The 23,773-nt window shown below is 68.7% G+C and overlaps 2 protein-coding genes across 6 annotated transcripts; one reads left to right on the plus strand and one right to left on the minus strand.

The window, feature by feature from the left end:
- The first annotated feature begins 500 nt into the window (after positions 1-500).
- RCOR2 (REST corepressor 2) lies at positions 501-5,890 on the plus strand. Its single transcript, XM_072880723.1, is given in 13 exon segments — positions 501-570; positions 573-617; positions 969-1,025; positions 1,105-1,185; positions 1,505-1,557; positions 1,637-1,798; positions 2,600-2,724; positions 2,795-2,822; positions 2,872-3,144; positions 3,423-3,500; positions 4,214-4,271; positions 4,787-4,986; positions 5,520-5,890. Coding segments are annotated over 13 exon segments (1,509 nt in total). The 3' UTR covers positions 5,799-5,890.
- A 343-nt stretch (positions 5,891-6,233) lies between these two features.
- Positions 6,234-23,675, minus strand: MARK2 (microtubule affinity regulating kinase 2). 5 transcript variants are annotated; one of them, XM_072880690.1, is made up of 19 exons: positions 22,940-23,582; positions 18,555-18,728; positions 17,333-17,386; positions 17,175-17,223; positions 16,944-17,009; positions 16,778-16,848; positions 16,589-16,645; positions 15,633-15,869; positions 15,436-15,555; positions 14,511-14,610; positions 14,291-14,403; positions 12,985-13,111; positions 12,381-12,565; positions 11,916-12,013; positions 11,705-11,833; positions 10,600-10,863; positions 9,413-9,439; positions 9,046-9,090; positions 6,234-7,807 (listed from the first exon to the last, which is right to left on the minus strand). In XM_072880690.1, exons 1-19 carry the CDS (start codon positions 22,994-22,996, stop codon positions 7,453-7,455), a joined length of 2,328 nt encoding a protein of 775 aa, XP_072736791.1. In that variant the 5' UTR covers positions 22,997-23,582; the 3' UTR covers positions 6,234-7,452. The 5 variants fall into 5 exon arrangements, with proteins under 5 accessions (XP_072736791.1, XP_072736794.1, XP_072736793.1 ...); XM_072880693.1 differs by lacking the exon at positions 11,705-11,833 and having other exon boundaries at positions 22,940-23,674; XM_072880692.1 differs by lacking the exon at positions 16,944-17,009 and having other exon boundaries at positions 22,940-23,672.
- Positions 23,676-23,773: the final 98 nt, after the last annotated feature.

A 23,773-nucleotide genomic window follows, 5' to 3' on the forward strand; every position in this document is an offset into this window, starting at 1 on the left:
CACACACCCCACGGCGAGGCTGGGACCCCCGTGTCTCCACCCCCCCGTGTGTCCCCCCCCCGTGCCCCCCCTTGCCGCCGGCGGAGGGGTACACTGGGGGCGGGGGGGCCGTGCTGAGGCCGGGGGAGCTGGAACTACTTTGGCACCGTCAGGCGGCGGGAGCGGCCGGCGGCGCATTGTGTGGGCGCGGGTGGGCACGGGTGGGCGCCGGGACCCCCCAAACACCCCCACCCATCCCCTCCCTTTTACCTCCCCCAACTTTACTCCCCATTTTGGGGGGTTTCCTCCTTTTCAGGGAGGGGGCCCCGGCCACCCCACGCAGCAACACCGCGTCCGTGTCCCCCCCCCAAATTCCCACGCCCCTCCCCCCCCAAATAACCAAGGTTGGGCTAAAGTTTGGCATGGGGCAGCGGGGCTGAGCCTCCCCGCCCCACCGGCGGGGCCTTGTGGGTGCCCCCGGGGGATTTGGGGTCACCCTGAGCCCCCCCCCCCCCCAGGCGATGCCGTCGGGGATGGAGAAGCCCTCGGGGATCCTCTCCCGCAGCCGGGCGAAGTCGGTGGCCGCCGGCGGTGGCCCCCCTCCGAGGACGAGGGCAGCGAGGACGAGCACGCCCACGGTGAGTGGCCCTCCCCCCAAAAACACGCCTGTGCCCCCCCACCCCCAAAAACACGCCCGCGTCCCGTCCCCCCGCCACGCCACACGCGTGTGTCAGGGCGCCACGCTCGCCCCACGTGTTGGGGGCTGGGGGGAGGGGCTGCGCTCACGTCACCCCCACCCGTGGGGTTTTGGGGACACACACGCACACGGGGACACACGCTGGGGGGGAACAAAGCCCTGTCCCCATTGTCCCCGGCCGCCCGCATGTGCGCCGGCCGCCGGCTTTGTTCGCCGGCGGGGAGGGGCACAACCGCTGCCCCCCGCAACCGTAGGCCCCCGTTAACCCCGTCCCCCCTTTTCCCCCCCCCAGACAGCATGATCCGGGTGGGGGCCGACTACCAGGCGGTGATCCCCGACTGCAAACCAGGTAGGGACGACTTGGGGGGGGCGGCTGGAGGGGCTGGGGGTGTTCCCCCCTTGACCTCCGCCCCCCGCGTCCCCCCCAGAGAGCCCCGCCCGCTACAGCAACAAGGAGCTGAAGGGGATGCTGGTCTGGGCCCCCAACCACTGCGTCTCCGACGCCAAATGTGAGCCCCCCCCATCCTATCGGGGTGTCCCTTGGTGGGGGGGGGGGCTGCGGGGTGCTCCCTACCCCCCTGACACCTCCTTTACCCCCTCAACCCCCTCAACCCCCCTTTACCCCCTCAACCCCCCTTTGCCCCCTCATCCCCCCTTCACCTCCCCTAACCCCCTTTACCCTCCGTAACCCCCCTTTACCCCTCTGTTACCCCCAACCCCCTTTACCCCCCAACCCCCCTTTACCCCCAACACCCCTTTGCCCCCCAACGTCCCCTTTTATCCCCCTTTACCCCCTTAACCCACCCCCACCCCCCTTTACCCTCTCAGTGGACAAATACATCGCCATGGCGAAGGACAAGCACGGCTACAACATCGAGCAGGTACCGTGGACCCCCAAACAGCGCGGGCCCCCGGGAGCCCCCCAGCACCTCCTGACACCCCCCCGTGTCCCCCCCCCAGGCTCTGGGGATGCTGCTGTGGCACAAGCACGACGTGGAGAAGTCCTTGGCCGACCTGGCCAACTTCACGCCCTTCCCGGACGAGTGGACGGTGGAGGACAAGGTCCTTTTCGAGCAGGCCTTCAGCTTCCACGGCAAGAGCTTCGCCCGCATCCAGCAAATGGTGAGAGACCCCCCAAATGCACCCCCAAACCCCCCGCACGCCCCCCGGTGGGAGGGCACCTGGTCCCAGCCCCCGGTGACCCCCCCCCCCCCCCGCGGTGGCCGGATCCATCCCTGGCCTCCTCTGGAGCCTCCCGCTGACCCTTGGCATGGGGCTGGCATGGGGCTCAGGGTGTCCCCCGGGCTGGGGGGGACGAGCTGCCCTGGACTCCCCCGGTGTCGAGGAGATGCTATGGGCCACCCTGACCCCCCATAGGGGATGGTACGTGCCACCCCTGAGCCCCCTCCATAGGGGATGGAACATGCCACCCCGCCCCCATAGGGGATGGTATGTGCCACCCCCTGACCCCCCCCCCGTAGGAGATGGTACGTGCCACCTCCTGACCTCCACCATAGGGGGGGTGTTAGGATGGTACGTGCCGCCCCGACCCCCCACAGGAGATGGTACGTGCCACCCCTGACCCCGCCCCAGCCATGCCACCTGCTCCCCCATCCCAGCAGGTGGCACCTCCCCTCCCCCATTTCCAGGGGTTCCCCCCATCTGCCCCCCATCGTTGGGGGCTTCCCCCAGTTTCTTGGGGTTTCCTCCACCTCCCCCTCCATTCCTGGGGGTTCCCCCCACATTTCAGGGGTCCCTTCCCCATTTCTAGCAGATCCCCCCTCCCCATTTCCAAGCGCTCCTGCCCCCCCCTCCAATCCAGGTGCTTCCCCCACATCCCTCTCCCATTTTTAGGGGTCCCCCCATTCCAGCAGTCCCCCGCCCCCAACCTCACCCCGTGGCCCCCCAAACCTCCCCCCGCAGCTCCCCGACAAGCTGATCCCCAGCCTCGTCAAATATTATTATTCCTGGAAAAAAACCCGCACCCGCACCAGCGTCATGGACCGCCAGGCGCGACGCCTCCTGGGCCGCAAAGACCGCGACGACAGGTAAACCCCCCGCCCCCCAAACCCAGCCCCCTGCCCCCCAAAATCTTCCTTTTCACCCCCGTTTCCGTAGCAACGACGAGACGGACGAGCAGCGCCCCGTTAACGAGGGGAGACGGAACCACCGGACCCCAAAAGAGGTTTGGGGAGGGGGAGGGGCTGGGGTCACCGCGCTCACGAAGTGAGCGCGGTGACCCCAGCCCCTCCCCTCCCCAAATTAATCAATTCCAGCCTTTCTACCCCAAAACCACCCCGCGCAAGGAGGCGCAATATCGTCACCACCCCCCGGCGCGACACCGCCGCCGCCCCCCCCGGGGGATGCACCTCAGCCGGGAGGACGTCGCCGGCGTCACCGCCAACCCCGACCTGGGGGCGCTGGCCCTGCGGCAACTGGATTGTCAGCTGGTCTCCCTCAAACGGCAGGTAAAAGAAACTACAAAGCCCTGCCCCCCCCCCCAAAATCTATGGGGTGCCCCCTAAGTTGGGGGGTGACCCCTAAGTTGGGGGGTGACACCCCCCCGCCCAATCCCACCTGTGGGCTCATCTCCCTCAACAACCAACGCCCCCCCACCCCCAAAAGCTATGGGGTGCCCCCTTCCAAGTTGCGGGGTGCCCCCTTCCAAGGTTGTAGGGTGCCCCCCAAGGTGGGGGGTGCCCCTAAGTTGTGGGGTGCCCCCCCGGGACTCTCGCCCCCCCCGCAGGTGCAGCGGATCAAGCAGATCAATAGCGGCCTGAAGCAGGCGCTGGAGGGCGGCGTGGAGGGGCTGCGGCCCCCCGAGGTGGGGCTTTGGGGGTCCCCACGGCGTCCCCACGGCGTCCCCGCGCGCCCTGCGGTGTCCTCCTGTGCCCTGCGGTGCCGCGTGGTGTCACGGCCGTGTCCCGTGGTGGCCCCACAGCGTCCCCGTGCGCCCCACAGTGGCCCCACGCGCCCCATGGTGTCCTGCCGTGCCCCACGGTGCCTTGTGGTGTCACAGCCGTGTCCCACGGTGGCCCCACAGCGTCCCCACACACCCCACGGTGTCTTCCTATGCCCCACGGTGTCCCCACGGCGTCCCCACGTGCCCCACGGTGTCCCCACGGTGTCCCCACGTGCCCCACGGTGCCACGTGGTGTCGCACCCGTGCCCCCCAGCGTCCCCACGTGCCCCACGGTGTCCTCCCGTGCCCCACGGTGTCCCCGTGTTGCCCCATTGCGTCCCCACGGGCCCCGCGCCGTCACACCACGTCCCTGCTGTGCCCCACCGCGTCCCCGCGTGCCCCATGGCGTCCTTGCAGCGCCCCGCAGCGTCCCCACGCTGTCACACCGTGGCCCTGCCCCGCCCCACGGCCGCCCCGCGCCGGCCCCACGCCGCCCACGGCGTCGCCGCCCGGCCCACGCTGGCCCCGCCGCGCCCCACGGCATCCCCACGTGCCCCGCGGGATCCCCCTGGTGTCCCGGCCGTGCCCCACGGCGTCCCCCCGTCCCCCCACACCCCAACCCCCTCCCCCCCCAGGGCAGCGGCAAGTTCAGCTCCCGCTGGACGGCGGACGAGCAGCTCCTGGCGGTGCAGGGTGAGCCCCGTTACCCCTCGTTACCCCCGTTACCCCTCGTTACCCCCGCTGCCTTCGTTAACCCTGTTACCCCATTACCCTCGTTACCCCGTTACCCCCACTGCCCTCGTCACCCCTGCTGCCCTCATTACCCTTGTTAACCCCGCTGCCTTCGTTAACCCCGTTACCCTCGTTGCCCTCGTCACCCCGCTGCCCTCATTACCCCCGTTACCCCCCTGCCCCGTTACCCTCGTTACCCTCGTCACCCCGTTACCCCCGCTGCCTTCGTTAACCCCGTTACCCTCGTTACCCCCGTTACCCCCCGCCCTCGTTACCCCCATTACCCTCGTCACCCCCGCTGCCCTCGTTACCCCCCTGCCCTCGTCACCCTCGTTACCCCCTGCCCCCGTTACCCTCGTTACCCCCCGCCCTCGTCACCCCCGTTACCCCCGCTGCCCCCGTTAACCCCGTTACCCTCATTACCCCGTTACCCTCATTACCCCCGCTGCCCCCGTTAACCCCGCTGCCCCCGCCAGCCCTGCGGCGCTACGGCCGCGACTTCCCGGCGGTGGCGGGGGTGCTGGGGAACAAGACGGCGGCGCAGGTGAAGAGCTTCGTCCTGGGCGCCCGCCGCCGCTTCGGCCTCGACCGGCTGCTGCGGGAGCGGGAGGCCCCCAGGGGGGGGGAGCCCCCCCCGCCCCCCCCCGGGGAGGGGCAGCAGGAGGAGGAGGAGGAGGTGAGTGGGGGAGGGGGGCGGGCTGGGACCCGGCCCGGGACCGGTTCTGTCCCCAGGACCCGGCCCAGCCCCGGTCCCGACTCGGGGACTGGTCCCAGTTCCGGTCCCGCTCCCGCTCCCGGTCCTGACGCGAGACTGGTCCCAGTTCCGAGCCGGGCACTGGTGCCGGTCCCAGCCCCGGCCCTGGTCCCAGTTCCAGTCCTCAGCCAGGAACTGGTCCCAGTCCTGGTCTTGAGCCAAGGACTGGTCCCAGGCCCAGGCCTGAGCCAGGCACTGGCCCCACTCCTGATGGGAGGACTGGTCCCAGCCCCAGCCCCAGCCCCGGCCCTGGCCCTGGTCCCAGTTCCAGTCCTCAGCCAGGAACTGGTCGCAGCCCCAGCCCCATTTCTGGTCCCAGTCCCAATTCAGGAACTGGTCCCAGTAGCAGCCCTGCTCTTACTCCTGGTCCCACTCCCAGTCCCAGCCCCCGCCCTGGCCCCGCCCCCCTCCTGGCCCCGCCCCCGGCCCCGCCCCACGCTGCCTCTCTCCCGCAGGTGCAGATCACCGGGGTCTCTCGCCCGCCCCCGCCTCCCGCCTCGGCCCCGCCCCCCAGCACGGCCCCGCCTCCGCCGGCGGCCCCGCCCCCGCCGCCCTCCCCCTCGCGGCCCCCGCAGCCCCCGCCCCTCCTGCGCCCGGCCCCGCCCAACGCCCCGGTGCTGCCGCGGCCGCCGCCGCCGCTCCAGCAGGGCCGGGCCCCGCCCCCTCATCCGCCCCGGCCACGCCCCCGCCGCTCGGCCACGCCCCCCGCCGCCGGCCACGCTCCGCCCCGTTGAGCGCTGGGAGCCGCCCCTCTCCGGACGCGCCACGCCCCTCCCCCGCCGCAGCGCCCCTGCTGGGCCGGAGGACACGCGGCCCCGGGGAGGGGGCGGGGCAGCCGGGGGGGATGGGGGTCCCGGGGGCGGGGGGTGGGGTCCCGGGGCGGGGGGGGGGTGGGGTCCCCGGCCGCGTTTGCAATAAAGGTATTTTACTATGGGCGGCTGCCGCGTGCGTGGGCACTGGGAAGGTCAGTGGGAGCGGGGGGGGTACTGGGAGCACTGGAGGGGGTTACCAGGACTGGAGTGCACCCAGTAGCTACTGGGGGGGTTACTGGAGGCACTGGTTTATATTGGGAGCCCCGGTTTATACTGGGAGCACTGGTCCGTACTGGGAGCACTGGTCTCTACTGGGAGCCCTGGTCTGTACTGGGAGCACTGGTCGGAGGCGATGGATCTTTCTGGAAAGTTTTTAATCTAGAACCTGGAAAATCCACAGCGGCGCGGGCTGGGGGCGGGGCTGGGGGCGGGGCCAGCGGCACTGCCCCTCCCCCCGGCAGTAGCACCCCGGGGCGCCCCTCCCCCCCGGCCGGGGCGGCAGGGCGGGGGGAGGGGCGGGGCCCCCCGAGGTATGTAAAGGGCGGTGCAGCCCCTCCCCCCCCCCGGCCGTCCGCGTGCCCCCGGGGGCGGGGCTACAGCAGGTCAAAGGGGGGGGCACGGCCCGCCCCCCCCGGGGAGGGAGGGGGGTGTGGGGGCGACCCCCGGCAGCAGCAGCACCCCTCCCCCCCCAGGGGCCCTTCCTGAGTGAGGGGGGGAGGGGACATCCCCGTGTCCCCGGGGGGGCGGGGGGGGGTCAGGACACCCGCGGTGTCCCCGGGGTGTCCCCTAAGGCCGGTGGGGCTCCGGGGAGTCCCCGTGTCCCCATAAGGCTCCGGGCCGTCCCCGCTGTCCCCCCCGTAAGGCTCGGGGACGTCCCCGCAGGTGGGGGGACACGGCCCTGTGAGGTCCCTGCAGGACGTCCCCGCAGGTCCTGGGGACACCCAGGATGTCCCCGGGCCATCGAGGACAGCCCCCGGCCCCAGGTCCATCCAGGATGGCCCCACGTGTCCCTGGGTCACCCCGGACGTCCCCATGTCCCCGAGTCTATCGAGGATGTCCCCAGAGGGGCCCGGGCCACCCAGGCTGTCCCCAGATGTCCCTGAGGCACCCAGGACAGCCCCACGGGTCCCCGGGCCACCCAGGCCGTCCCCACATGACGTGGACCATCCAGGATGTCCCCGCAGGTCCCTGAGTCACCCAGGATTGTCCCCATGTCGTCACGAGGCCCTGGTCCATTCAGGCCGTCCCCACGCGTCCCCAAACCATCCAGGCCGTCCCCACGAGGTCCTGGTCCGTCCCCGTGTGCCCACGGGTCCCCTGGGCCATTCCAGAACGTCCCCAAAGAGGCCCCTCTCCCCCCCCCCCCCAAAAAAAAACCCCCGTCCCCAAAGGTCCCAGGTCCATCCAGAAGGGTCCCCGCAGGCGTCCCCCGGGGCCACCGAGGACGCGCGCCCCTTCCCCATCAATCCGTCGCGTGCGTGTCCCCACCTCGGGTGGGCGCCGGGTGGGGTGGGGGTGTGCGGGGTGGGGGTGGGTGCCGGCGTCGTCCCCTCCCCTCCCCCCCCCCGGCGCCGGCTCAGAGCTTGAGCTCGTTGGCCACCTTGGAGGCGATGTTCTTGAAGGCCATGGAGGTGCCGGCGATGCGCTTGAAGCGGACGCCGTTGAGGGAGAGGCGCGGGAGTTTGCAAACCTCCATCTCCCACTGGACGAAGGAGTCGTGGCCGGGGGCCCCGTGGGCGCAGAGGAGGACGAAACGCTCCTGGGGTTCGCAACGACAACTGTTGGCGTCGAGAACTTTCCGGATTTCTCGTAACATCTCCCCGGGTTCCAGGGAACTCGTCGTCTTCATGCTCCAGGTGAAACGTAAAGAGCGGGGCTTGGCTTCTCGACCGCCGGCTTCGCGGGTTTCTTTGTCCGGACCCACCGCTGGTCTGGGGAAGGTGGGGGGAGGGGGACAGGGTGGGGTCACCGAGGGGGTGGGGGTGGTGGCGGTGCCGGGGGTGGGAAGGTGGGCATGGGGACGGCAGCAGGGCCGGCGTGGGGGGCGTGGGGATGGCACCAGGACCGGCATGGAGGTCCTGGGTGTCATAGGGTCCCCACGGATGTCACCAGGACCAGCATGGAGGTCCTGGGTGTCCCATGGGTCCCCATGGAGGTCACCAGGACCGGCCTGGAGGCCCTAGCGTGTCATAGGGATGCCACGGATGTCACCAGGACCGGCATGGAGGTCCTGGGTGTCATAGGGTCCCCATGGAGGTCACCAGGACCAGCATGGAGGTCCTGGGGGCGATGGGGCCCCCACGGATGTCACCAGGACCGGCATGGAGGCCCTAGCATGTCATAGGGGCCCCACGGATGTCACCAGGACTGGCATGGAGGTCCTGGGGTGTCATAGGGACCCCATGGATGTCACCAGGACCGGCATGGAGGTCCTGGGGTGTCACAGGGACCCCACAGATGTCACCAGGACCAGCATGGAGGCCCTAGCGTGTCACAGGGGCCCCACGGATGTCACCAGGACCGGCATGGAGGTCCTGGGGTGTCATAGGGTCCCCATGGAGGTCACCAGGACCAGCATGGAGGTCCTGGGTGTCATAGGGACCCCATGGATGTCACCAGGACCAGCATGGAGGTCCTGGGTGTCCCATGGGTCCTGTGGACATCACCAGGACCAGCACGGGGGGTAGGCTGGGTGTCACGGGGGCCCTGGGGACGTCCCCAGCCCATCCAGGTGTCCCCTGGCTGTCCCCAGGACTGGCACAGCCAGCCTGGGTGTCACAAGGACGGCACCAGGATTGGCACAGGGGGCTTGGGTGTCCCGTGGGGGTGGCCCTGGGACCAGTATGGCAGTGCTGGGTGTCACAGGGGAGTCCCACGGGTGCCCCAGGGACCCTGGGGGTGTTGTGGGGACCTCAGGGGGGTCCTGGGAGACAAGGTGGTGGTCTTGGGGACCCCAGGGGTGTCATGGGGAGCCCAGGGGTGCCAACAGGGACCCTGGGTGTGTCCTGGGGACCCAGGCAGTGGTCCTGGGGGTCAGGGGGACCCCAAGGGTGTCACGGGGGACCAAGGCAGTGGTCCTGGGTGTCAGGAGGACCCCAGGGGTGTCGTGGGTGTCCTGGGTGTCACGGGGACCCCAAGGGTGTCCTGGGGACCCCGTCCCCGCACTCACCTCAGCGTCTCCACCCGGTCCTTGCTCTCGGGCTCGTGCGGGTTCCTCGAGAAACAAGAAGGGGCAGAGATCAGCGAGGGGGGATGGGGTGGGGCAGCCCCTCCCCTCCCGCACGGGCCCCAGGCGGACAGACAGCACGGGGAGGGGGACAGACACACACACACACACACGGTGGGGGGGACGGACGGACAGACAGCCGCAGCCGAGCGGGGAGGGGGCCATGCGGGGCCGTGCAGTGCTGACGCGGGGGTTTGGGGTGGGGGGTTGGGGGGTGGGACCTGCTCTCCCCGGGTGGGGGTGGGGCGTGGGGGGTGCGGGAGGGGGCGGCATGCGGTGGGGGGGACCCAGGCATCCGGCGCGGCCCTACCTTCTGGCAAACCTGAAAGACAGATTTCTACAAAGACAAACAGAAGAGAAGGGCGACGTTGGGGGGGGGAGGGGGCCGGGACAGAGCCACCCCCCTCCCCCACACCCCGGGGGACCCCGGCATCCGGGTACCCCCTCCCCCTCCCGGCCCCCCAAAGGGGGATGGGGTCAGCGGGGGGACCCGGGTGTCCGGGGCGAAGCAGCCCCCCCCCACCCCGTCGCCCCCTCCCTGGCTCTGCGGCACCACACGGCGGGGGGGGACATGGGGACAGGAGGGGACGTGGGGGGTCCCCAAGGGGATGGCAGGAGCCCTGGGGGGACACGGGGGGGGATGGGGACACAGAGGGGACACAGGGTGACAGGAGGAGACGTGGGAGATTAGGAGGGACACAGAAGAGCCCCCGGGGGGGGGGCAGAGGGGACATGGAGGAGCACAGGGGACACAGAGGGGACAAGGGGACACACACAGAAGGGATATGTAAGAGCCCCAGAGGGACACGGGGGGACAAGGAGGAGCCCTGGGGGGAACAAGGGGACGTTGAGGAGCTGTGGGGGACACGAGTGGCACAGGAGCCTGGGGGGGACAAGGGGACGCACCAAGGGGACACAGGAGCCCAGGGGGCACGAGTGACAGAGGAGGAGCGTCAGGGGGAACAAGGGGACACAGAGAGGGGACATGGAGGGGTCCTGCGGGGATGAGGGGACACACAAGAGGGGACACAGAGGAGCCCGGGGTGGAATGAGGGAGGGGACACAGAAGGGACATGGAGAAGCCCTGGGGGACAAGGGGACACACCAAGGGGGCACTAGTGGCACAGGAAAAGCCCCAAGGGGACACAGAGAATCCCCGGGGGGACAAGTGGCACAGGAAGAGCCCTGGGGGGGACAAGGGGACACACGGAAAAGCCCTGGGGGGACGAGAGGACACGGAGGAGCCGTGGAGGGGAACAAGGGGGACACAGGAGAGGATCCCTGGGTGGAATGAGGGGACACACAGACGGGGGACGAGGGGACACAGAGCAGCCACCGCGGGGGCACTCGTGGCCTAGGAGAAGCTCTGTAGGGGACAGGGGGACACACAGGCGGGACACGCAAGAGCCCTGGGGGTTCGTGGGGACAGCCCAGGGGACACACACCGAGGAGCCACACACCGGGGACACGCGGGGACGGTCCCTTTCCCCTCCTCACCTCCGGACGAACTTGGAGGTGAACTTGCTGAAGAGGCTGGCGGAGGGGCCGCGCCGGCCCTGGCTGGCGCCGGAGGGGGAGGCGGGGGGCAGGCCGGGGGGCAGCGCGTAGGGCAGGGGGGCCTGGTCGCGCGCCTGCCGCAGCTGCCCGGCGTGGAAGGTGCTGCGGCTGGAGACCCCCCGGGGGAAGCTGGGACGCTCCCCGGGGCCCTGGCTGACGTTGTGGGCTGAAGGAGAAGCTGCCGGCACCCGGCCGGGGGCCCCGCTGCGGGGACGGGGGGGGGTTAATGGGAATTGGGGGGGGGGGGGACGGGGACCCCGCTGCACCCCAGGGACCTGCTGGCACCCCACGGCGCGGCGGAGAGCCACCGCTGCCCCGCGAGGATCTGCCGGCGTGGGGACCTGCTGGCGCCCCGCCGGCACCCCACGGTACCTCGGAGATCTGCCGGGGCCCTGCCGCGCCCCAGGGACCTGCTGGCACCCCACAGCACCCTACCACACCCTGGGGACCCACTGGTGCCCCACAGCGCCATGGGGACCCACCGGCACCCTGCCACGCCCCGGGGACCCACTGGTGCCCCACAGCGCCATGGGGATGTGCCAGGGCCCTGCCCACACCTCAGGGACCCACTGGCACCCCACAGCACCCTGGGGACCCACCGGCACCCTGCCGCGCCCTGGGGACCTGCCAGGGCCCTGCCACGCCCCGGGGACCCACTGGTGCCCCACAGCACCCCAGGGACCTGCTGATGCCCTGCCACTGCCCCACCAGCACCCCACAGCACCGCAGGGACCTGCCAGCACCCTGCTGCACCCAGGGGACCCGCCAGCACCCCAGGGATCCGCCAGCACCCCAGGGATCCGCCAGCACCCCAAGGCACCCCGGGAACCTGCCAGCACCCCACAGCACCATAGGGACCCGCAGACACCCTGCAGCACCCGGGGACCTGTCGGCACCCCGCAGCACCCCAAATCCCCCCCGATCCCTGGGGACATGCAGGGGTGCTGCAGCAGGATCAGGGAGAGGCACATGGGGACCCCCCAAACCCTCCCAGGAGCCCCCCCAGGACGCGGGCCCCATGCTGAGATTTTTGGGGGGGCCTTGCCTGGGCCGGGGGGCCTCGCAGTTGGCGTCGGTGGGGGTGGCGGTGGGTTTCGGGTGCTGCCGGGACCGCGGGGGGGCCCCAGGGGCCGGGGGGGCAGCGGGTGAGGGCCGGCAGCCCGGCGCAGACAGGCTAGGAGAGAAAAGCGGGGGGCGGGGGGCATTAAGGCGGGGCAGGGGGTATTTGGGGGGGGGGGGCACGGGGGGTCCCCTACCTGTCCTTGCCGTTCTGCAGGGAGCTCTGGCCCAGGCTGGCCCGGTCCAGCAGCGGGGAGTTACGGCTGCGCGTGGTGCCGGTGGAGAGGACGCTGTTCTGTGGGGGGGACGGACACACGGACAAGGGGGGGGGGCACTCAGGGGGGACCCAGGCATCCGGGCACCCCATGGGCACCCCCAAATGCAGGACCCAGCTGTCTGGGGACCCTCCTTCAGGCCCCTATGGGAACCAGGGCACCCTGGCACCCCTGAGGGACCCAAGGTGTTTGGGCCCCCCTCTTCTCCCACCCCCCCAGGGGACCCAGGCATCCGGGACCCCCCCCGGACCCCCCACTCCCACCCCTGCACCCCCAGAGGACCATGGCCCCCACCCTGCCCCGCAAGCCAGGGGACCCAGGTGTCCGACCCCCCCTGCTCCCACCCCCAGGGGACCCAGACATGGGTGCCCCCCACCCTGTGCTGACCGTGGAGGGAGAGGGGGTGCCCTTGGCTCGCTCCAGGCCGGGCAGGGGGCTGGGGGGCACCTTGGCGGTGCTGCCCGCCCGCCGCCCCCCCTCTTCCTCCCCTCCTCCTCCTCCTCGCTTGTTCTCCGCGTTGGCCGCCTGCGTCTTCTTGGAGTAGGAGGCCGAGGTGGGGATGGAGAGGCCGGCTGGGGGGTGGGGGAAAGGGGTGTCAAGGGGGGTCCCACGAGGACCCTGGCATCCAGGGACCCACTCCCCACCCTCCCACTGACCCCCCACCCCCCAGGTGTCCCAGGGGGCTCTTGCTCCACCCCCTGCCCCACAGGGACGCCCCTGCTTCATCCCCACCACCCTCGGGGACACGGGTGGCCCCCAGGTATGTGGGGGCCCCCACTCCACCCCCACCCCATGGGGACCCAGGTGTCTCAGGACCCCGCTCCCGAGGGACATGGGTGCCCCCTGCTCCCACGACCAAGGGACCCAGGTGTCTGGATCTCCCCCGCACCGTCCCCCACCCAAGGACCCGGGCACCCGGCCCCCCCCCCACCACCACGGCCCCAGGTGTCTGGGCCTTCCCCTCCCGGCCCCACGCATTTGGGGGGCTCACCCTGGTCGCTGACGCGGCGCTTGGGGTTGGCAGAGACGCTGCGCTGGACCTTGTGCGCCGGGGAGGGGCCCGAGCTGTTGGCCAGGTCAGGGGCCGCCCGCGGCTTCAGCGCCAGGCTCTCCTCCAGCTGGGGACACGGGGGGGGGACACACGGGGGACGCGTGGGTGTGGGGCACAGGGGGGACGCGTGGGTGTGGGGCACAGGGGGGACGCACCAAGCAGGCGTGGGGATGGAGACCCGCCGGCCAGGGCAGGGTTGGCGATGGGCGGCGCTGGCGCGGGGGACGTGCAGGGACAGGGACACGCTGGCACGGGGCACAGCTGGGGACGGGGACGTGCCGGCACGGGGCACAGCTGGGGACGGGGACGTGATGGCACGGGGACGTGCTGGCACCGCGTCAGGGTACGGCCGGGAAGGACGGTGTCCCTCATGTCCCTCCCTGTGGCCCCCCCAGTGTCCCCCCACGTCCCCTCATCTCCTCCCTGCGTTCCCTGTCATACCTATGTCCCCACGTTCCTCCTTGTGTCCCCTCGTTGTCCCCACATCTCCTCCACGTTCCCTGACATACCTGTGTCCCCATGACTCTCCTCATGTCCTCTCATTGTCCCCATGTCCCCACATATCCTCCATGCTCTGTCACACCTGTGTCCCCATGTCCCCACAGACCTCCATGTTCCCTGTCATACCCATCTCCCCACGTTCCTCCTCGTGTCCCCTCATTGTCCCCATGTCCCCTCATACCCTCTATTCTCCATCACATGCCCATGTCTGCTCATGTCCCCATGTCACCTCATTGTCCCCATGTCCCTCTCATGTCTCATTGTCCTCGCATCCCCTCCATGTTCCCTATCATACCCACGTCCCCCACACTCCTCGTGTCCCCTCGTTGCCCTCGTGTCCCCTCACATCCTCCATGCTCCATCACACCTGTGTCCCCCTTATCTCAAGTCCCCATGTCCCCTCATTGTCCCCACATCCCCTCATACTCTCCACGTCCCCGTGACCCTCCCAACGTCCCCTCATCGTCCCCATGTCCCCTCATACCCTCCATGCTCCATCACATGTCCAGGACTCCTCATGTCCCCATGTCACCTCAGTGTCCCCACATCCCCTCATACCCTCCATGCTCCCTGTCACATCTGTCCCCATGACCCTCCTCGTGTCCCCTCGCTGTCCCCTCATCCCCTCCATACTCCCTGTCCCACCTGCGTCCTCACCTCTCCCCATTGTCCCCACATCTCCTGCACCCCCCTACACCCCTGCGGTGTCCCCAACGTCCCCCAGTGTCACCCGATGTCCCCGCACCTCCGAGCTCTTGTGGTCCAGCAGCAGGTAGGTCGCCATCACCTCGTTGTACTTCTGCCCCACCAGCGACTCCTGGATCTCCTCCCGCGTGTACCCCATGGACACCATCAACTCTGGGGGGGGCCAGGCCTCAGTGGGGGAACCCATGTGTTCGGGCAGCCCCTCGAGGACCCCCCCCCCCCCCCCAAATGGGGACCCAGGTATCCGGGGGGGGTCCTACCTGTCCTCCGAGGGTCCTTGTAGTCTGGCACGGGCTCCATGTAGGGCTTCAGCTCGTCATCCTCGTGGCCCACGTTCATCCAGCGGTCCTTCATGATTTGCTGGGTGGGGGACACACACACGCGACACCAAAGTGGGTCTTGAGGGGGGTCTGGGGGTCCCAGGGGCTTCCTGGGGTCACCTCTGGGGTCCTGGGGGGCCAGGGACATTTTGGGGGCAGGAGGCATCCCCAGGAGGTCTCTGGTGCTGTGCTGGGGGTTCATTGGGGGGCTCAGGGTTGCACTGGGGGTCCCAGGGGACTCCTGGGGTGCGCAGGACCATACCGGGTGTGCCTGGGGGTCCCGGGGGTTCAGCACCATTCTGGGGGTGCTCGGGGGTGCCCAGGACCACACTGGGGGTGCCCAGGGAGCTCCTGGGGTGCCCAGGACCACGTTGGAGGTGCCTGGGGGTGCCCGGGGTGTCCAGGACCAGGCTGGGGGTGCCTGGGGTGGTCCTAGGAGACCCCAGGGTCATATTCAGTGTCCCAGGGGGCACCCAGGACCCTGCTGGGGATCTTGGGGTGCTCTCGGGGGTGTCCAGGGCCATGCTAGGGGGTTCCAGGGTGCCCAGAACCACGCTGGGGATGCTCAGGGGGTCCTGAGGGTGCCCAGGGGCTCCCAGGACCACACCGGGGGTCCCTGGGGAAACCTGGGGGGCACCCAGGACCATGCTGGGGGTCTTGGGGTGCTCTTGGGGGTGTCCAGAACCACGCTAGGGGGGGGTTCTGGAGGATCCCAGGAATGTCCAGGACCACGCTAAAAGTGCTCAGGACCACACTTGGGTGTCCCGGGGTGCCCAGGGCCATGCTGGGGGTGCTCAGAACCCCATTGGAGGTGCCCAGGACCCCACTGGGGGTGCCTCCGTGGCTCTCCCACCCCCCCCCTCACCTCCAAGGTGCCCCTCTTGGTAGGATTAAGGATGAGAAACTTCTTCAGCAGGTTCTCGCAGTCGGTGGACATGTAGAAGGGGATCCGGTACTTGCCCCGCAGCACCCGCTCCCGCAACTCCTGAGGTAAAAGACAGTCATGGGGACACTGCCACCACCCCGGGAACCTCGGGGACCCCCCCCAAAACGAGGCATTACCTTGAGATTTTGCCCATCGAAGGGCAAGGAACCGCTGACCAAAGTGTAGAGGATGACGCCCAAACTCCAGACGTCGACTTCGGGGCCATCGTACTTCTTCCCCTGGAAGAGTTCGGGGGCGGCGTAGGGAGGGGACCCACAAAATGTGTCCAGTTTGTTCCCGAAGGTGAATTCGTTGCTGAAGCCGAAATCGGCGATTTTGATGTTCATGTCGGCGTCCAGCAGTAAGTTTTCCGCCTGTCCCAGGGGAGGAAGAGCGGCCCGAGGGGCTTTAGGGGTGTCTGGGTGCTCTGCTGGGGGGGGAGGGGTTGGGGGGATATGGGTGCAGCCAGGGGGGGTTCTGGAGGTATCTGGTGCTGTTCTGGGGGTTCCAGGGGTATCTAAGTGCTGCCCTGGGGGTCCCGGCCCATCCCAGGGGAATCTGGGTGCTGCCCCAGGGGGTCCTAGCACCTTCTAAGGGGTCCCAGGGCTGTGTGGGTGCTGCCCCAGGGGGTCTTGGGTGCTGCCCTGGGGCTCCCAGAGGAGTCTGGGTGGTAGCCCGGGAGATCCTGGCACCTCCCAGGGGGTCCCAAGGATATCTGGGTGCTGCCCTGGGGGTCCCAGGGATGTCCAGGTGCTGCTGTGGGGGGTCCTGGGTGCTGCCGTGGGGCTTTAGGGTTGTCTAGTGCTGCCCTGGGGGCCCTGAGGGTGTCTGGGTGGTGCCCCAGAGGGTCCGAGCACCTCACAGGGGTGTCTGGGTGCTGCTCTGGGGGTCCCAAGGGTGTCTGGGTGCTGCCCTGGGGGTCCCAGCACCTCCCAGGAGGTTCAGGGTTATCTGGATGCTGCCCTGGGGGTCCCAGGGGTATCTGGGTGCCGCTGTGGGGTCAACAGGCAGGGGGTAGAAGCTGTGGAGCACCTTGGGGTGCTGGCAGGGGTCCCATGGGGTGTCGGGGGCTTTAAAGGGGGGGGCTCCTCACCTTCAAGTCCCTGTGGACAATGAACTTCTGATGGCAGTACTGCACGGCCGACACTATCTGCAGGAGAGGGGGGTGTCAGGGGGGCCCCCCACCCTGGGGTGGGGCACAGGGGTGTCCCCCAGCCCTCCTGGGGCCACAGAGGTGTCCCCAGATCCCCTCAGGGCTGTCACACTGCCATCCCCTCCTGACCTGTCGAAACTTTGCCCGGGCCTCCTTCTCCTTCATGCGCCCGTGGGCCACCAGGTAGTCGAAAACCTCACCTGGGGGGGGGGACGGGATGGACAGAAGGCAGGGGTGAGAGGCGAGGCAGCCCTGCCCGCTCCCTGCCTGCTGTCCCCCCCCGCCCGCTGCTCACCCCCACTGGCGTACTCCATGACGAGGTAAAGCGTCTTCTCCGTCTCAATCACCTCAAAGAGTTTCACTGCAAAGGGGGCAAAGCGGGGCTGGAAGCCACCCCTGGGACCCCCCCCCCCCCAGGGCTGGGGGACCCACCAGGGTGGGGGACAGCCCCCAGGACCCCCCCAGGGGTGGGGAAAGGGGGGCACAGGAGTCCCAGCGTGCAGCTGGGGGGGATTGGGGGGCTCACCTATGTTGGGGTGGTTCAGGACCTTCATTATTCGCACTTCCCGGAAGAGCTGTGAGGAACGGGGCGGGGTTGGTTTGGGTTTTTTTGGGGGGGAGTGAGACGCCACTAACCCCCATGTGTCCCCCAAAAGCGGCTGCTCCCCCAGTGCCCCCCCTCACCTTCTGCAGGCTGGAGGAGTTGAGCTGCGTCTTGTCGATGATTTTCACGGCAACCTGGGACGGAAGAGAAGGTGTCAGGGGAGGGGACTGTCCCCAAAATGCGATGGCACTCGTGAGGTGAGGGGCAGGGAGACAGAACTGTCCCCAGGGCTGTCCCTGCACCAGGCATAGGGCAAGGGGATGGGACCATCCCCAAGACTGTCCCCACAACATGGTGGCACTCATAAGATGAGAGGCAGGGGGACAGGACTGTCCCCATGCTATGATGGCACTCAGGAGGTGAGGAGCAGGGGGATGGGGCTGTCCCCACACCACGGTGGCACTCACAGGGTGATGGGAAAGGGATGGGACTGTCCCCACAACACAGTGGCACCTGCAAGGTGAGGGGCAGGGGGACGGGACCGTCCCCAGGGCTGTCCCCACACCGTGGTGGCACTCATGAGACGAGGATCAGGAACCTGTCCCTGTGCCATGGTGGCAGTCCCAGTGACAGCCCCGGGGCAAGGACCAGGAGCTGAAGTCCGTCCCCGTGCCACAATGGCACTCACGGGGTGAGAACCAGGAGACTGTCCCCACACTGTGGTGGCACTCATGGGGCAGGGACCAGGAGCCCGTCCCCATGCTGTAGTGGCACTAACGGGATGAGCACCAAGAGCCTGGGACCATCCCTGTGCCATGGTGGCACTTGCGGGGCAAGGACAAGGAGCCTGTCCCCACAGTGGCACTCACAGAACAAGAACCACAAGGCCATCCCTGCGGTGACGCTCACGAGGTGAGGACCGGGAGCCCAGAACTGTCCCCACACCACGGTGGCAGCTGCAGGATGAGGACCGACTGGGAGCCAGAACTGTCCTTGCACCACGGTGGCACTCATGGGGCAAAGACCAGGAGCCCATCCTTGCGGTGGCACCCACAAGGCAAGGACCAGGAGCCAAAGCTGTCCCCACACTGCGGTGGCACTCCCAGGGCGAGGACCACGAGCCTGTCCCCGTGGCGGCACCCGCAGGGCGAGGACCAGGAACCTGTCCCCACAGCGTGGTGGCATTCATGGGATGAAGACTGGGAGCCCAGAACTGTCCCTGCACTGCAGTAGCACTCCCAGGGCGAGGACCATGAGCCTGTCCCTGCAGTGGCACCCACAGGGACAGGGCCACGAGCCTGTCCCCACACCGTGGTGGCATTGGCGGGACGAGGACTGTCCCCACACCATGGTGGCACTCACCTCCTTGCCGGTCAGGACGTGCCGGGCCAACTTGACCTTGGCGAAGTTGCCCTTGCCGATGGTTTTCAGCAGGCGGTAGTTGCCGATGTGGGGCTGCTCGTCGGCGGAGGTGGCCGAATTCCGGCCCCTCAGCATGTTGGCCTTCCCGCCGCCCTTCCCCTCCGCGGGACCTGGCTGTGGGGACACAAAGGGGACAATCAGCTCCATGTCCCCTGTCCCCCCCACCAAGAAGAATTCCCATGGGGGGGTCCAGAGGCTCTCGGCAAAGCCGGGAGCAAAGTCCGGGAGTGCCGTTGCCGTACGGCACCGTGCCGCGCCCCGGGCAGGCCGGGAGCCGCCCCCGATACCTGACGCAAGCACCGCGGTTTCGGGCTGGGCCGGGGGGGGGGGACACACACGGACGGGGCCAGCATGGTGACACCCCCTCCCTGGGAGGGACAGGGACATGGCTGTCCCCTCCCCAATCTCCTCCCAGAAGTGGGGTACCAAAATGTCATGACTTTACCCCAAAACGGGCAACCCAGGTGCCTGGATTCACCCCACAGCCAAAACGGGGGTGGGGGGGTGGAGACACACCCCCAGGGCATCCCCCAAAACACCACTGCCACCAAACCCCCCCATCCCACACCCCAAAAGCCCCCGCAGACGACCCCCTCCCCCCAGGGTCACCCCGGCTTTGGGGACACTTTTGGGGTGTTCCCTTACGTGGAGCGAAACGGCAGCACCGGGTGGCGTCACACACACACAAACGCCCCCCCTCGCCGCGCTGTCACCGCTCCGGTGACACCGGAGATAAAGGGTGCGCGTGAGCGGGCAGGGAAGTTGAGCCAAATCGCCCACCCCCGGGATTTGGGGCCACCACAGCCTCCCCCAAAACCTCACTGGGGTTTTGGGGTGGGTCACACTCTTGGGGTGCCCCCCCCGTGGGAAGGAAACTGCCAGCGGAAGCGAGGGGGGGAGTTTTCAGCATTGCTCAGCCGGCGATGGCGCAACCGGGTGCAAGGCACCGTGCTCCCAGATTTGGGGGGAGGGGGGGGGAAACGCAGCGTTTTGGGGACTGAGGGGGGTCGGATCCTCCCCCTCCCCCAAAATCCAGCACTTTGCCGGGAGAATGATGGGGAAAAGTGAAGAAAAATGGGGTTTTTCTGCCAAAAAACTGCCGTGGCAACGGGGCGGGGAGCGCGCTCCGCCATCTGGCCACGCTGCCAGGGAATTAATTCGGGGTTTCGAGGCGTGCGGCAGCACCAACGCCGGTTCCCCCCTCCCAAAAAAAAAAAAACCTGTGGGGCTCTGCAGCGGTGCTGGCGAGCAGCCGGCATGCCTGGCATTTCTCCGGCACCTCTTATCGGTGAGGCTGGAGTAGCCAGCAAACATCCCCCGGCGCTGGCGGCTCTCCTCCACCCCTCCCGGCAAAGGTCGTGCCGGGAGAGCGGTGGCAGCTGCGCCGGGGCCCGGTGATGCTTTGCTGAAAGTGCCGCCGGCTCCAGGCTTTGCCCGGTGCGGTGCCGAAACGCCGGGAGGTCGTCACCGTCTCCCTCGCCGGGACGTGGGCGGCCGCCTCAGCGCTCCCGGTTTTGGCACAGCAAGGAAGGACTCGGCCCTCAGCGCCGCAGCATCCCCCCCGCGGCTATGAAGAGCGGTGCCGGGCTTGGCGCTCATTAACCAAACTCTTGTTAATTAAACAGGCTCCGAGCTCAGCTCTAAACCCCCTCCCTCGCTGCTGAAATCCCTCGTGCCTCAGTTTCCCCACCCCAACCCCAGCACCACAGCGGGGACTCACGCTCGGCGACCCCAAACCGGCTCAGCTCGTGGCAGTGCCAGCGACGCCAACGGCCATGGCCGGCCCGGTGCGGGGTGGTGCCAGCGGAAGCTCGCCGAGAGTTGAACTCCCCAAGGAGCGCCGGGAAGGCCAGACCGGCTCGACCGGTTGGGGCTGATGCTGGCTCAGCCAGGCCGCGGGAGCTGGTGGGGTTGCGGTGTCGCACCGCGGTTTTGGGGAACACCTGAAGCACCAAGGGGGTGAAAACGGGGCGGAAAAAGGAAAAATCAACACTAATGAGACACATCGGGGTGGGAGGGCCCTGTCTTGCTTGCCGGCTGACGTTAGAGCCAAACCGCTGGGAATCACCACCAGAATGGCGGTGGAGGTGATGTCACCAGGTCCGGGGGTGATGTCACTAGGTCCGGGGGTGATGTCACCGGTCAGGTCTAAAGATCCCGGCACAAACAGCCGAGGTGCCAGGGGTGCCGATGCCGCCAACACCCAACCATGCCGCAGGCACAAAACTGGTGGCAACTGGCTACGGCATAACCGGTAACCACTAACGGTGTAACCGGTAACCGCCGCCGGGCCTACCTGCGGCGGGCAGGCAGTTACCCGCCCCCCCCACCGCCTCAGCAGCCGACAGGAGATGGTGAAACAGCTTTGGTGCGGCGGCGCTGAAATGTCAGCCAAATTTAGTTATTTTTGAATTATTTTTTTTTTTTTTTATAAAAACACGCCAGATCGTCCTCCACGTGATGGAGGAACTGGGGGGGGAGGCACCCCGATATGGGATGCTGGTTCGGGGGGAGATGCGGCAGTCCCCCCAACTCTCCGCCACCCCCTCCCCAAATCCTCCCAGGCAGGAAGAATTCTCCTCTGTCATTACATAACGGCGGAAAAATAGGGAAAAAGACCCAAAGCGACTCAAAATGAGGGGTGCCCAAACACCACGGTGAAGGCCAGAGAGCGGGTGGCATCACCTTGCCCTCAGCGTTGGGGACACGGAGACGAAGCCACTTGTGTCCCCGCCCCGAGCCGCATCCTGCTGGCGTCCCTCCCCATTGCTTGGGGGTCCCCCCCACTGCAGAAGGTGGGGAGCCCCCGAAAATAGCAGCCAAAATGGGGGTGCCACACAGTTGGGATAGCGAAGGTGCCCCCCCAGGAACCCCCAAAAGGGCTAAGCCATAAGTGGGGGTCCCCACCAGCACCCAAACTTGGGAGTGGGGGGGACACCAAGAGCCCCCCAAGACCTACACCCCAAAATGGGGGACCCCCCTTCCAGCTGCCCCCCAAAGGGGTCTGGGCCTCACCCCCCCTCCAAACAGACACAGGGGTGAACCCCCACCCTCCCCATCTTGGGGGGAGACTGGCCCCCCATCACAGGGGTGGGCACCCACACAATTTTGGGGGGTACACACCTCACAGCCCCCCACTCCCCAAACCCCACAGAGGGCACCCAGCCCGTGGCAGCGATGCCGCCCCCACAACCCCCTCTCTGCCGTGGGGGGGCCGCAGCAGGGAAGGGGGTGGGCTCACGCCCCCACACCCAGTCCGCGCAGCCACCGAGACGGGGGGAGGACGGGACACACACAACAACGATGACACCCCAAACCTCACACCCCCCCCCCTCCCCGGCAGATACCAAACCCCCAGGAAGGCCAATGTGGGGGCTGGCACCCCCCTGCCTGCCCCCCTTCCTTTGGGTGCAAGCCCTGCCCCCCTCACGCCTGCCTTTGGCAGGGGCAGACCCTGGTGCCCCTCAGTGACCCCCCAAAATGGGACCCCAGACCCCTCTGGGTGGGCCCAGCCCAGAAGCACCCCTCCCTACACCAGGTCCCATGGAGGAGCCCGATCCAGCCCCTGAGGGGGGACCCTGGCTCAGATCCTTCCCAGCCCACACAGGGGTCTGGGCCATGGGAGGCCCCAGGGTACTTCATGGGGGGGCTGGGAGAGGAGCTGGGCCCCCCCAGGACCCCCTTGCAGAGGGGCCAGGCTAGGGGGCACAGGGTCCCCTTAGACCTCCCCTTTTTCCCCTCATGGAATGGCCCGGGACTCCCTCAGACCCCCGCTTTCCCCCCACAAAATGGACCACGACCCCCTCAGAGCCCCTATTTGTTCTCACAAAACGACCCCTGACCCCCCCGGACCCCCTTTTCCCCTCATGGAGGGGCCCAGGATCCCCTCAGACCCACCTTTCTCCTCACAAAATGGCCCAGGATCCCCTTTTCCCCTCACAAAACGGCCCACGATCCACTCAGATCACCACTTTCCCCTCCCAAAAAGGGCTCACGACCCCGTCAGACCCCTTTTCCCCTCACAAAAGAGCTCAGACCCCCTTTTCCCCTCACAAAATTACCCAGGTCCCCCTCAGACCCCTCTTTTCCCCTCACAAACCGACCCACAACCCCCTCAGACTCCCCTCTCCCCTCACAAACCGACCCCAGACCCGCCTTTTTCCCTCACAAACCGACCCACAACCCCCTCAGACCCCCCTCTCCCCTCACAAACCGACCCCAGACCCGCCTTTTCTCCTCACAAAACGGCCCCCACGGAGGGGCCGGGCTCCCCTCAGACCCCCCTTCCCCTCACAGAGGCCCTCCCCGTCGTCGGCCCTACCTACCTGTTCCGCGTCTCTCTCGTTGACCGTAGGTAGAGGGCTGCGACCGCTGCTCGACATGGCGGCCCCCCCCGCCGCCGGCGACTATCGCGATAGGGGGAAGCCGCGGCGGGCGGTGTGCGGGGAGGGGGAAGGGGAGGTGGGGGAGAGGGAGCCCCGGGCCGCGCTCAGGGAGCGGGGGGGGGCCAGGCCACCGGCATGGGGGAGGCCGGGGAGGGGGACGGGAGAGGAGAAGGGGGGGAGAGGGGAGCGGGCGGCGAGTCCGCCCGGCCCGGCCGCCGCCGCCGCCTCACACTCGCGCCTCCTCAGCACCCAGCGGCTCCCAACATGGCCGCCGCCGCCGGCCCTCGGCCATTTCCGCCGCCGCGCCGGAAACACCCGACACGCCTCCCGCTCCGCTTCGGCTCTGTCCGGATGGATTCGGCTCCGTGCCGCCTCCCGGCTTCGGGCGTTTCCGGCGGCGCTCCGGAATCACCCGACGCCTCTCACCGGCCCCATGCCGGAGCGGAAAGACCCGAAGCCGCCTTCGGCAGATTCCGCTGACAGCCACGGGAAGAGCCGAGCTCCGCCTCCGCCGCCACTTCCCCGAGTGGATCCGGAAAGACCCGAACACCCCTCGGCGGCCATCGGGCGTTTCCGCGCGCTGACGGAAACACCCGAGCGGAGCCGAATCCCCCCTCCCCATCCCTGCTGACGACCCCAAGGGGAAGGGGGGGGAGGCCCGGACGCCTGGGTCCTCTCCCCGCTTTTGGGGGGGGGGACGCTCCCCCGGACGCCTGGGTCCTCCCCGGGCACCGGGGGGAGGCGGGAGGGGGCCCGGACGCCTGGGGTTCGCTG

This window comes from Ciconia boyciana, chromosome 16 (assembly GCF_034638445.1).
Source record: "Ciconia boyciana chromosome 16, ASM3463844v1, whole genome shotgun sequence".
Taxonomy (NCBI): domain Eukaryota; kingdom Metazoa; phylum Chordata; class Aves; order Ciconiiformes; family Ciconiidae; genus Ciconia; species Ciconia boyciana.